The 13,284-nt window shown below is 43.5% G+C and overlaps 1 protein-coding gene across 4 annotated transcripts in view; it reads right to left on the bottom strand.

Moving 5' to 3' along the window:
* The window catches only part of LOC139051238 (nose resistant to fluoxetine protein 6-like), a 267,535-nt gene extending 254,655 nt beyond the window's left edge, over positions 1-12,880 (bottom strand). For 2 of the 4 annotated variants that reach the window (XM_070528224.1, XM_070528223.1), the window contains exon 1: positions 11,936-12,879. In XM_070528224.1, the coding sequence (XP_070384325.1) occupies positions 11,936-12,338 (403 nt within the window). In that variant the 5' untranslated portion in view covers positions 12,339-12,879. Of the gene's footprint in view, positions 1-11,935 lie in introns of all 4 variants that reach the window. The other 2 variants (XM_070528222.1, XM_070528221.1) reach the window with 2 other exon arrangements.
* Positions 12,881-13,284: the final 404 nt, after the last annotated feature.

Below are 13,284 nucleotides of genomic sequence, written 5' to 3'. Positions count from 1 at the left end.
GGCAAGAGCCAGCTGAGCCCAGGTCTAGGGGACCCGACCATTAGCGATCATTCTGATCATCATTTTAATTAAGTTTATCTATCCTATCTACGCTAAAACCGCCACGGACATGCATTTAGGCTGAATACTCCCACCACAGTAACAACAACAAATTATTCGCTATGTAGAGGTGCGCGTGCACTTAAGAATGCAACGCGAGGTCATCTAAAATAGAAGCAGACAAGCTCGTTCAGTTAGGATACACCCATTTGAAGCAAATAAGCAGGCACTGTGAGGTGACCGTTGGCCATTGGCTCCTATGTTATTCTACACGAAGTACTTAAAAAATAGGTATTCACGTGAAAACGTGAAGGAAAAATAAAGTAACCGCTGAGCTTTGTCGCAGTTTAGACGCGAAGAAATGTCAATGCGTCTGCACCCACCAAACAGCACCCCTTAATCCTTGGCTACACGACCAGGCGGCAACCGAATTCGTATTTTTCGCTGAATCAGCATCCCGTAAGCTATCGTACAAGCGATCGTAGAGAACACGGATGATCGCTAAATTAATCATCATCATCATCATGATCATGATCATCATCATCATCATCATTTATTTACCCTTAAAGACCATTGGCTTAGGGCATTACATAAGGTGGGGGGAGCAGTCGTTACATATACAATGGTCGGTAACAACAAAAAAGCAATACAAAGTGCAGGGTTCATGTTCAACATTAACATCATCAGAAGTATCAACACTAAGATAAACACAGCGGCTCAAGAACAACTTGGAAACAAAAGAAAACACGCATACACATTCAAAAACACGCAAAATAACTCAGCCCTTGAAATGTGCTGTATGTTTTGTATGTGTGTGAAAAGTGCCTGAATTTATTAGGCTCTATTTCAGTAACTATGGAATCGGGTAAGTCATTCCACAATGTAATGGAGCTAGGTAAAAAAGATTTCTTAAATGAGTTTGTGGAGCCATGTATGCGCTGCAAACTTAAGGAGTTGAAAAGACGGCGTGAGGTGCGAAGCGGCGGGTGTAATACAGAATTTCTTAGCTGTGGGAAGGTATAGTACAATTTGTGAAATAGGCGCAGCTTATTATTATTATTATTATTATTATTATTATTATTATTATTATTATTATTATTATTATTATTATTGTCTCCCTTACTTTTTAATATATATGTTAAGGACATGTGCAACGTGCTATCTGTCTGCAAGTTATTTCAATAAGCAGACGAGACTGCAATTTTAGCCACACATGTGAATTTTCCGGACGCATTCTCAATGCTTCAAAATGACGTCGGGAAATTAATGGATTATTTTGGTGCAAATGTAATTGACATCAATCATTCTAAATCAAAGTTGGTTTGCTTCCATAGCCCACTCAAGCGTGTTTCCCTTTCTTCTTCACTTTATCTGCACAGCTCTCGACGTATTAATTGTTCCTGCCCTCCAATAAATTTTTCTGACTCTGTGAAGTATTTGGGCATATGGTTTGATTCTAGTCTTCTTTTTTCTACTCACTTATCTTACATATGTGCCAAACTTCGTAAAATCGTCTGTTTACTGTACCGCATCAAAGTGTTTTTATCCTTCTCTGTTAGGAAACTTTTGGTCCACTCGTTGGCCTACAGTGTGCTCAGATATGGGATTACAACATTTGTACATTGTTCTAGTACCTGGCATCAACGGGTAAATAGGTTGCTAAAGTGTATGTTAAAAAGTGTTACTTATGACGTATACAGACCACCAGAGATGAACCTTTTTCAGATGCTAAAAATGCCGAACATGCGCTCACTGTTTGTTCAAACAATGGTACTGAAACACCTCTGGACGGATACCTTTAAGATCCCCACTGTGCCTTGCCGTCCTTTGCGGCGTGCACCTGCTTTTTCAGTTCCTCACACACGTACCAGATTTGGCAGATGTATATACTCGAGCCTTTCATGTTCCAGATATATTCAATGCACTTCCTTCTGAAATTTCTTCCTGTAAGTCTGTACGCGACATTCGCAAAAATTTAAGGGCATTGTACACGGACTGATTATAGGCGTGATATTTTTATTTTTCCTGTCATTGTTAAAGCATGTCTTCGCTCTGGTCGTTTCTTCGCTTTTTTGTTTTATTTGTTGTTTTTTCGTGATTCTCTTTTTTTCTTGTACTTTATCACTCGCTACCTTAGTTTTCAATGTCTTATTATTTTTATTTCTCGCAAAAGAAAGAAAAGTCAGTTTCTGACTGAGTCTTGTTACTGACTGCCGGGTTTCGTGTGACAAGCCACTGTGATGGCTTAGGCGAACCCGATTTCTGTACTTAAGCTCGCAGATTTGATAATAAATTATTATTATTATTATTATTATTTATTTATTTATTTATTTATTTATTTATTTATTTATTTAAAAATACCTTACAGGCCTCAAAGTGAGGCATTGAGTAAGGGGGGCAGTACATAGAAAATACATTGAATACAAGGCATCTATAAACCGTGTCTGTTTACAACCTACAACCAAAGTACAACTGAGATGAAAAAAGAATTATTTAGATCACGATTCACTAGGGAAAAGAAGAAACATAAAAAACATAATATAATAACAAGGAATAAATCACACAGATTTTTCAGTGAAGTCGTGTAATTAATAACAACAGTAATGATGAAAAACAGTGACATAAAAGTTACGGACGCGACATTCCAACGAAACGGTAAACATAGCGACATAACAGCAATAATGCGAAAATAAGCTGTAAATATAGTGCAAGTATAGAAAGCATTGTGCGACAAACGTACAACTTCACTTTTCGTTAGTCATGTATTCAGTCAAGGCATCACGGAATGAATCGTAGTTAGATTGGCTTGCAATGCTGTCAGGGAGCGAATTCCATATTCTAATAGCACGAGGAAGAGCAGAGCAATGGAATGCCTTTGTAGACCCGTAAAGGCGGGTATAGCTGAAATGATTATGAAGCCTATGTGACGTGGAGTAGGGTCGTTTCAAGCATGCGGGTGTTCGAGTGGAATGAAGGAATTTGTGGAACAGTGTTAAAAGGGCAATGTCTCGGCGAGTGCTCAAGGATTGTAATGAAAGTTTAAGTTTTATTTGTGTAACACTAGACTGGTAGCTGTAATCGTTCATGATGAAGCGGCTTGCTCTATTCTGGATCCGTTCTAGCGTTTCAATTAGGTATTTCTGGTGAGGGGACCAAATGGGAGATGCATACTCGAGCTTGGGACGAACGAGAGTTAGGTAGGCTAGCTTGCGAACATTTGAAGGAACATTTCTTAAGTTGCGTCGCAAGTACCCCAACGATTGGGAGGCATTAGCTGAAATTGACGTGATATGGTCTGTCCAAGAAAGATTTGATGTGAATAGAACCCCTAGATACTTATATTGTGTAGCTGTTGTAACAGTGTAATTGTTAATATGGTAGGGATACTGTGAGGTTGCCGACTTCCGGGTAAAAGACATTACTTTGCATTTTGTGGTATTTAATGTCATTAGCCATTTATTGCACCAGTTATTGATTTGTTGAAGGTCTTGCTGAAGAATGAGATGATCATCTGAGTTTTTGATTGGGCGATAAATTATGCAGTCATCGGCGAATATTCTGATGGTGGAGGACAAATTTTGAGGTAAGTCGTTAATAAATATTAGAAAAAGCAAGGGACCGAGGACGCTACCCTGTGGTACACCAGAAGAAACGTCTGTTACGGAGGAAGAGTAGTTATTTGCAATAGTAAACTGCTGACGATTAGACAGGAAATTTCGGAGCCATGACAAGGTCAGACAGTCTAATTTAAGTGCGGAGAGTTTTGATATTAGGCGACAATGTGCTACACGGTCGAATGCCTTCGAAAAATCAAGGAACAAGCAATCAATTTGTAAGTTATAATTTAAGTTAGTGTGTAGGTCTGTTGTAAATTCAAATAATTGTGTATCGCACGAGAGGCCCTTCCTAAAGCCATGCTTATTATGAAAAAGGAAGTTGTTAGTCTCAAGATGCCTGTAAATATGCGAAGCGATAATGTGTTCAAGCAACTTGCAGGGAATGCATGTCAATGAAATGGGACGATAATTCTCACAGGAGTTCCTGTTGCCATTTTTAAATACAGGTATAACTTTCGCCATCTTCCAATCTGCGGGAAGGTGGCCTGTCGCAAGTGATTGTCTGAATATGTAAAAAAGAATTTTGCTAGATATTTCTACGGTATTCTTTAAAATCTTTGAGTTTATACCATCTATGCCACATGAAGAAGACATTTTAAGGTTATTTATGAGAGAAGAGAGGCCCTCCAAAGTGACTTCAATAGGTTCCATGTATTGGTAGCCTAATTCTGAAACAAAAGGTATATTTGAAGTGTTCTCTTGTGTAAATACAGAGCTGAAGAATGAATTAAAGACCTCCGAACATTCACTGGCTGGAATAGAAATATTGCTGCTGTTATGTAATGACAATTCATCTGATTCGTTCTTAGGCTTTATTATTTTCCAAAACTTGGCAGGATTGTTCTTAAGCAGCTCAGGAAGATCATTAGAAAAATATTTATCTTTAGCTTCGCCTAAAGCTGAGCAGTACGATTTCAGGTACGTTTTGTAATTCTGCCACGCTGCTGATGTGCGATCTCGATTAGCGATATTATACAAGCGTTTCTTCTTGTTCCTCATGCGATGAAGCTTTTTAGTAAACCAAGGGTGCAACTTATCGTTAGTTATATTAACGAGTGGAACATACTTGTCTACTAATGCGCACAGTGTTTTTTTAAACATGAGCCAGTTTTCTTCAACGGATCTATCGTAAAATGATGGCCACATTGTGTTTTCGAAGAAAGTTTCAAATTCTGAGATTATTGTGTTATAATTGCCTTTATTGTAATCACGAATTTGTTTTGTCGTTTTGCCCGTAACCGGTGGCGTTGTGTTTATCGTTATTTGGAGCAAATGGTGGTCGCTGAAACCATCCAAATATTCTATGTGACCTATTGTTTCAGGTGCTGTACTAAGAATGAGGTCTAGAACATTGGCACCACGTGTGGGTTTCGTGACAGCTTGAAATAGATTAAAGTCTAACGACAAGTTGATGAATTCAGACGATATATGACAAGGAGATGATAAATTCGTCCAATCGATTAGTGGATAATTGAAATCCCCAAGAAGATAAATTAAATCAGCCGGGAAGAGTTCAATGGCTTTGTTGATTGTGTCGCGGAGAGCATTAATGAAAGAATTGTTAGAATCTGGTGCACGGTAACAATTACCTATTAGCATTCTAGAAGATGACATCGTGCAGGCCACCCAAACAATCTCGAGATCAGAATTAGTGTTGACTAAAAATGACGTAATGGTTTTCTTTACACCAATCAATTATTATTATTATTATTATTATTATTATTATTATTATTATTATTATTATTATTATTATTATGTACATTGAGACCAGAAGGCTGACGCCAGTTATTGCAAAAGGAAATTAAAAACAAAAAGGAAACGACAGATTAAGAGAGCTTATTTAATGAAAAAGAACAAAATTCACAAACCAACCCTTTTTCAAAACTAAAAAACGTCACACGTATGGGTTTGCTGTAGTATATTTCACTTACACAGTACAAGTGTCTGCACTCTACACAAACCGCACATGGCCTTTTAGTTGTGTTTCAGGTGCAAATTCTTCAATGAAGGCGACTTTAAGTAACTATACTGCTCGGATCTGATTTTATTCACTCACTCTTTCCGTTTAGAAACAGCGATATCAGCTTGTTTCATAAAAGGGGCCTCGCTCCACAGTGGCTGGTAAGGTTGGGTATACATAATAAGCAAGTGCCATAGCATTCCACGAGAGCATATAGGCACAGGCAAGCCGAAGTTAAGGACCATTCAACGCTCTACACGGCGAGAAGGGGTCAGACACCGTGATGCGCTATGCGCGTTGTGCCACTGAGAGGCCCCATAGCGACTCACGGCTTCTCGCCATATAGTCTACGAAACGCACACGCACACTAACATTTAAAGAAAATAATAATAAAAAACGTAGAGTAATAGCCTGAAGGAACGTGTACACTGAATGTCATTAGTGCTTTGCTTCTCTTTCTGATATACGCCTGGATAGCACTGATTGTCAAGCCTAGTTAGTGCGTACGACTAACCTTCTCCCTGGCGTTATTTTCACTACAGGGGATGTTTGGGGCGACACATGGCGCGATGATAAGTAGACGTTGTGAGGCTATACGCCAGAAATACTCTGGAAAACCCCTCCAGCTGGTTGCCGCATTAGTGAAAAACTTTTGCCAGTCTACTTGCTGTTTGATGCATACGTTAGATAAACGACAACTAAATTAAAACTTGTACTTCCCGTGGAACGTGCCCCATTCGGCGCCCAGCTTAATTTTCGTTTCGCGCTCGCTTTGCTCCGATCTGAGCGCGTACGAACCAACGGAGGCCAACAGTTGACCTTTACTACGGCAGTACGTTAGAATAACGTTGCCGTTCTACCTTAATTAATAACCGCGCTCGCCGTGGTGGCTTGGTAGCTACAACGCTGCGCTACGAATCACGAGCTGGTAAGGCTCAATCCCCGGCCTCGGTGGCAGCACTTCAATGCAGCCGAAAGCCGAAACCCCCAAAACTTTCGTGTGGTTAGGTTTAGCTACACGTTAAGAACCCCAGGATGTCGAAATTAGTCCGGGTAGCCCTCCACAACGTCGTTTCTTGTAACCCACTGCGCAGTTTAGGGGGGTAACAACCTATACTTTAATTTTAGATTTTTTTTAATGGATACCGCCTGCAGCTGACTGAGCATGCGTGGTACGTCCTGCTCATGTACAGTCGACGGCAGATGGTATCTTCTTTATTTATTAGCTGCAATATGTGGAAAGTTTAGCTGCAGAAAGGGCCAAATATCCAAATGTTAACTAAGCAAACCATGAAAAAAAAACGAAAATAGTGAAATAAAAAAAATAACACTTTCATGGCAAGTCTATACCAGAAAAATAACGAAACCCGCCGTGGTTGCTTAGTGGCTACGGTGCTGGGCTGCTAAACGCGAGGTCGCGGGATCGAATCCCGGCCACGGCGGCCGCATTTTGATGGGCGCGAACTGTAAAAACACCCGTGTACTTGGATTTAGGTGCACATTAAAGAACCCCTGGTAATCCAAATTATTCCGGAGTCCCTTACAACGGTGTGCTTCGTAGTCAAATCGTGGTTTTGGTGCGTAAAACCTCATAGCTAAATATAAATTAAATTGAAACACTAACAAATGAAGTCCATGGATCGCGTAAAAAAGTAAGAAGGCTACAAGAGCACAGCAACGACACAAGGATGAGTAGGTCTTGGGAATATAAGAGAAAATTAAAAATGCACATATACCATACTGTCCACAGATAATTTATCGAGTCAATATGCACGAGATAATCCCGTAGTGCACTGAGAGTTAATCTCTGTTGGAGCACGACTAGGGAAGCCGGTTTAGGTAATGGTGACTGTAGAACGATGGCAACGGTATATGCTAAAATACTGTATCTGATAGTTGTTCGGCAATGAGGGCAGGTACTGTGCACTGGTAGAGGGACTAATAAGCATATTACGCGAGCTAGACAATTGCCAACCGCATTTCGCAGGTTCAGTTCAAGTGCAAAGCCGCCAAGGTAAATTTTCTTGAGCGTCCAAAAACTATGCGACACTGATATGCAACTAATAACGCGAAATCATTGTTTAAACCATGCAAAAGCATATGCCGTATGGATTTTTTTTTTGTTTGGCACGTCATAGCCATGCGTTATGGAGCTTTGGTGCTGTATACAGCCATATACAGGGTGTTTCAGCGAACGTTAAAAAACATTCTTAAGCGTTGCCTGTGACAGATAGCATTATTCTATTTCGTGAGGTGGTCTACTCGAAGCGGCAGACATTACTTGCACAAAAAATTGAAATGCAAGATGGACTAATTAAAAAAAAACTCGCTAATTAGATTTTTAACTGATGACCTTATGGCCCATATTACAATTCATAATTTCTAGCCATGGAGTTCACAAGGCGGATCCATTTGGAATGAATTCTCAGGATGACACCAGTTTCGATATATATATTCCCGAACTTTGCGCAGAAGTGCGTTGGCGTTTCAGTTACTTTTGTGCTTGAATGCACATGACGAGGTTTTCTTAAGAATGTAACTGCAACGCCAACGCATTTCTCCTCAAATTCCGGGAATTAATACCTCGAAACTGGTGTCATCTTGAGAATTCGTTCCAAGTGGATCCGCCTTGCGAACTTCACGGCTTGAATTTGCAAATTGCAATATGGGCCACAAAGTAATTATTTTAAAAAACATAATTACTGAATTTCTTTTAATTAGACGATTATGCAATTCAATTTCGTGTGCAAGTAGTGTCAGCCGCTTCGAGTAGACCCCCTCATGAAGTAGAATGATGCTATCTGCTACAGGCAACCTTTCAAAAATTTTGAAAGTGCTCGCTTAAACACCCGGTATATCGCACGTAAAATAATACCGAGGCGCCTAGCCACCACGCGCTCGACTTGCTTAACACAGCACGCTACACAATATCGTGTGTTTCCAATGGCATCTGCACAGAAGAACGCCCATTGTACAACACAAACAAACACCTATACAAACACCTATATGCAGGATTTTCATACGCCTCGGGTAAGCTTGGCCGAGTCAGCGAATGTCTCATTCTCATTTCATTTCTTTGAACAGTTTACAGTTAAACTTACAAGACCGTACGGCAGCGGCAACGATCTAATATGCATCGAGGCTTGAAACGTAAAACTGGTTGGTTTCAGTGGAAATTTCACGCTTCATTTCGTTTCCTGTGCTTTGGTGCATACGGTTGCTAGCTCATATCTTCAGAGGTAGATGATATAGAATTGAACAATCTGCATTTTGCGCAGTCAGCATATGCTGGAATTCCCTTCTAGAAAGCTGCACATGAATGTTCAAGGGAACACCTCATGACGCTGCAAATCACACTATGCCATCATGCAAACATGATTCTGACCGAATAGCGAAACAACTATTCCAACGTAAAAATGTTCTGCATTCTGGCGCTTTATTTACACCATTAAGTAATCAGAGGCTTTCAAGATCGCTGCAAGGGAAGATGCGCAGGAGCAAATACGACTTCTCTTGGGCTTTGTTTAGTTTATTTGATGCAAAACGAAGGGCAGGATCCAAAGACGAGGAATCAGAGATGTTTGTTTGTGTGTGCGTGTGCGCGCGCGCGCGCGTGTGTGTGTGTGTGTGTGTGTGTGTGTGTGTGTGTGTGTGTGTGTGTGTGTGTGTGTGTGTGTGTGTGTGTGTGTGTGTGTGTGTGTGTGTGTGTGTGCGTGTGTGTTTACTGCAACCACTCAATAGCTCTGCGCCACATCCCACATGAACAATTGGTAGCATAGATACGATTACGCTATCATCAAGCAGCAGACAGAGGCCATGAAATTGTATATCAGTGGCTACCTGGGCACTGCAACATTACTGGCAATGAAAGTGCCGACAAAGCCGCTCGTGAGGCACGTGGTGAACATGAAAGCACCTCGATGCCATTGTCGAGAATGGATGCAGCACGGCACTTCAGTGGTCTTGCCCATACTCTAAGAAAATGGGATACACCGAAGTTAACCAACCGGCGCCTATATGCCATGGACACGCATATGAGATTACAACTTTTACCTAGTTTATGAGCGACGGGAAGAAGCGTTACTGTGAGAGCTGCGAGTAGGAGTTTCTTTTGCAAACGCCTACTCATTCTTAAATGTAATAGCGGACAGTGCCAATTGCAGCCCATGTAATGTAGAGGAAACCACCAAACATCTCCTGTGTGATTGCCCCACATTCGAAGACGAGAGGAGTGTCCTTCGGACAGCTTTGGGGCACTTAGACGACAGGCCTTACACAGAGCAGATCTTGGGCCCGTGCCTCGTGCGTCTGCTGTGTGCAAGGCCACAAAGGCTGCGGAGCATCTTGAAGCGCAAAAGCCAGTACGACCACCTGTGACTGACTCAACGATGAACACTTCTGTGTGTGTAACAGTGCAAAGTGAGAACTTCTCTCTACCTTCTATTCCAATCCCCTTTCCCCATTCCCCAGTGCAAGGTAGCCTACCAGGTTCAGCATGGTTAAACTCCCTGCCATTCTCTTATGACTTCTCTCTCTCTCTCTCTCTTTGGAGTTCCCTTCCAACATCACCGATGCCAAACGCCTAAAGAGCATCTTCACGAGAAACTGTATACTGCCGTTCATGCAAAACGAAGCCCACGATTTTTGAAACCAGCTTCATGCTACGTACCCGGATTGAAACAGACGGCGGATTATGATACATGCTGACCGCTCCAACACACAGTGTATTGGCGTAAGAGTGAAGCCCTTTTCGAGTTTGCAGGTGTTGAATATAGTTAACCGTGGCGAGGGTTGCACGCGTTGTAAATGCGCAAGTAATGCGAAATAAATGCGAAACAACCTGCTAGTTCGCAATGGATTCATCCTACAACTATGCACCCCCGTGTAGTCATCTAAGACGTTTTATACATCATCGAGGTTTTTGTTTTACTACCTTGTTCTCATGATCTTTTCATCAGATTAGACTTCATGTCGTTTCATGCTTTTTTCACATTTCCCTGTTGAACGTCGAATGCTGCACAACAAAGTTTTCGTGTACGCCTGCCTTCGACTGGACTTGGAGACAGATGCACGGGCCCGTGAGCATATGTTCTGCCAGAATTTCCTGAGTTCCGATACATGTGCTGCGTCGCAGCACCTGAAATTAACAGGCAAATAGCCTCCCGTTCAAGCCCGCAATTGTTAGCGAGAATATTAGAGCACCACGTGTCTTCTTAGTTCCTTTAGTTCGCCTGAGGCAAGCGGAGAGATAAATTATGGCGATATATTTACTACTAGTGCAAGATTACATCTAGAGTTACGTGAGGAAAACGGATTTCGAGTGACGATCCGAAGGAAGTTGCCAACAACCAGCATGTTCTATACCAGACACTTACTAGGTTTTTCACAGAAGGAAACAGACATTATTAGTAATAACAATAATAATAATAATAATAATAATAATAATAAAAACGGAAGGAGAGATATATATATACAGACTTCTAGCGTATTGGAAAGAATTGAAAACGACCTTTCGCGAACACTGGAGAGAGAGAGAGAGAGAGAAAAGCGAAGGAAAGACAGGGAGGTTAGCCAGTGTAAATACCGGCTGACTACCTTGTGCTGGGGAAAGGGGTAAGGGGAATAAAAGCAGAAAGAAGAGAGGAAAAAAAACGAGAACAATTCACGCAGTAACGCGATGTTACGCGCAACAACAGTCAAAGGCGGTCGACAAACGGCCATTTTGCAAATGGGCGATCGAAGTGTCCGCCACGATATCGAGCTCCTCGCTCGCATTGCCGATTTCCGAATAAAGGCGCGCGGGATTCGTGCCATGACAACTGCATATCGCGAAATATATATATTTTTACATCTGCAAAGTGATATTTCATATCAACTCAATTTATTTCTTCGTGATAACGACCAACTGTAACATCCTAAGACTTACCTGAGGGCTTACAATAAATTGGGCATGTCTCTCTGATTCTCTCTTTTTTAGATAATTTTAATATAGAGTGAACATTTTACCATTACTGTAACCAATACCGCCTTCCTCCAGCTGAGCATGCTCGGTGAACCATGCGCTTGCGCAGTCAGCGGTAGGCAGTATCGGTATGAAAGTAATTAACGCAGTGCTTACTCCTTCTTAAGCCAATGTAAAGCCAGCGCTCGCCGTACACAGCGTCCGTGAGATGAACTTTCTGCTCGCAATTTCCGACCGAAGCTTCCCCGCAATATTTACCAAGACACGCTTGCAAGTCTGTCAGAAATGTGCAATAGCGATGGGTATAGGACGGATGGCGGGTGTGCAAGAATGACACATTTTTTTATGGAGGCTTACGTTTGAAGGCCCACTTCTCGAGCTTGCGCAGCCCGAAAACGATCTTGAGCAGCGACTGGGCGCAGCGGATGTCGATGCCCACGTCGCCAATCTCAAGGAGGTACGGCAACGCTTGCCTGAGCAAGTTGTCCACTTGTCCACGCAGACCTTTGTCGTAGGTCTGCCACAGCTCCAGCACACTGGCCTCGTCGTGGGAGATGTTGGCCCCAGCGTTTGCGCCGTCGCTGGAAGGCACCAGAAACCGCTGGGCGAAGGTACGGTTTTCCAGGAGCGACGAAGTGTCTTCCTCCAGCACGGGCCGAATATCGATGGCCCGCGCGAAGCGAGACAAGAGCGCCACTGTCAACGCCACTGGGACCAGGACGGCCGTCGGCCCGCCCCAGCACAGGCCACATCGCACCATGTCTCAGCCCCTGTCTGGAAGCGGGGTTTTGCAATTATTTTCCTCGTATTCGCAAAGTACGGGTGAAGGACGGAGAGGCAAGGTAGTGCTGCCCCGGGTGCACTCACGTATCCAGGAACCCGACGCGCCCCAGTTGTGTGTTGAGCGTGATTTACTGCTGCGATGACAGTTCACTTGGGTCCGTCTGCGGGGAGGCGCTGAAGATCTTTCGCACCACCAGATACGCACCGAGAAAGGAAGGGCAGGAGCGCGCCCGACCAGGCACACATGAATGCACATCGGCGCCCACGCATCCAGTCAAGACATGCCTGCTCAGGGGTCCTGGTGGCTGGCTGGCTTTCACTCCAATTCGCACTGCTGCGAGTCAACGTAACATTCGGTGACCGCGTTAGCAACGCTGGCTTCGTGAGATGGATTGACGGCTCGTGTGGAAAACTTCGCGCTCTCTCTTCCTGCCGCAGCGATTGGTGGACGAAGCCCGCGCTCTCGGATCACTAGCGCGCACCAGTATTGGGCAGCGGCGGTTACTCCACTATCTGAGAAAACAGCGAGAGACGACCGCCGTGCGGCGCACTGCGGCGGCGTGCGAAGGCCGGTTTCTACCGAGGAGGTTTTTCCCTTCCTTCTGCATTTCGAGGGGGACAGCGCGCTTTCTTCGCACTTTTCTCCGCTCTTTTGTTTCTGTGATTTCCTGGACTTGGCGGTTCCCCCAACCTCCACGTTGGTCGAGACAGCGACCACGACGGCGGCTGGAGGTCGCTAGGCAGCTTCAAGGGGAATCCGCGGGGGTTTCCTCGTCACGTGGACGCCGTCCTCAGGCGCGCACCACTTTCGCGCATACATGCTGGGTCGCTGTGCGGCGTGTAGTCTCCGCTGGTTGTTGTCTTGGGGAGGGCCGCCGTCGCCTTCTTTCGGCGTTGCAGCTACTGCAGTAGGTGTTCGCCGC

This window comes from Dermacentor albipictus, unplaced genomic scaffold (genome assembly GCF_038994185.2).
Source record: "Dermacentor albipictus isolate Rhodes 1998 colony unplaced genomic scaffold, USDA_Dalb.pri_finalv2 scaffold_11, whole genome shotgun sequence".
In the NCBI taxonomy this organism is placed as follows: domain Eukaryota; kingdom Metazoa; phylum Arthropoda; class Arachnida; order Ixodida; family Ixodidae; genus Dermacentor; species Dermacentor albipictus.
Note: the sequence above shows the minus strand (reverse complement) of the source record. Positions and strands in the feature narration are given on the sequence as shown.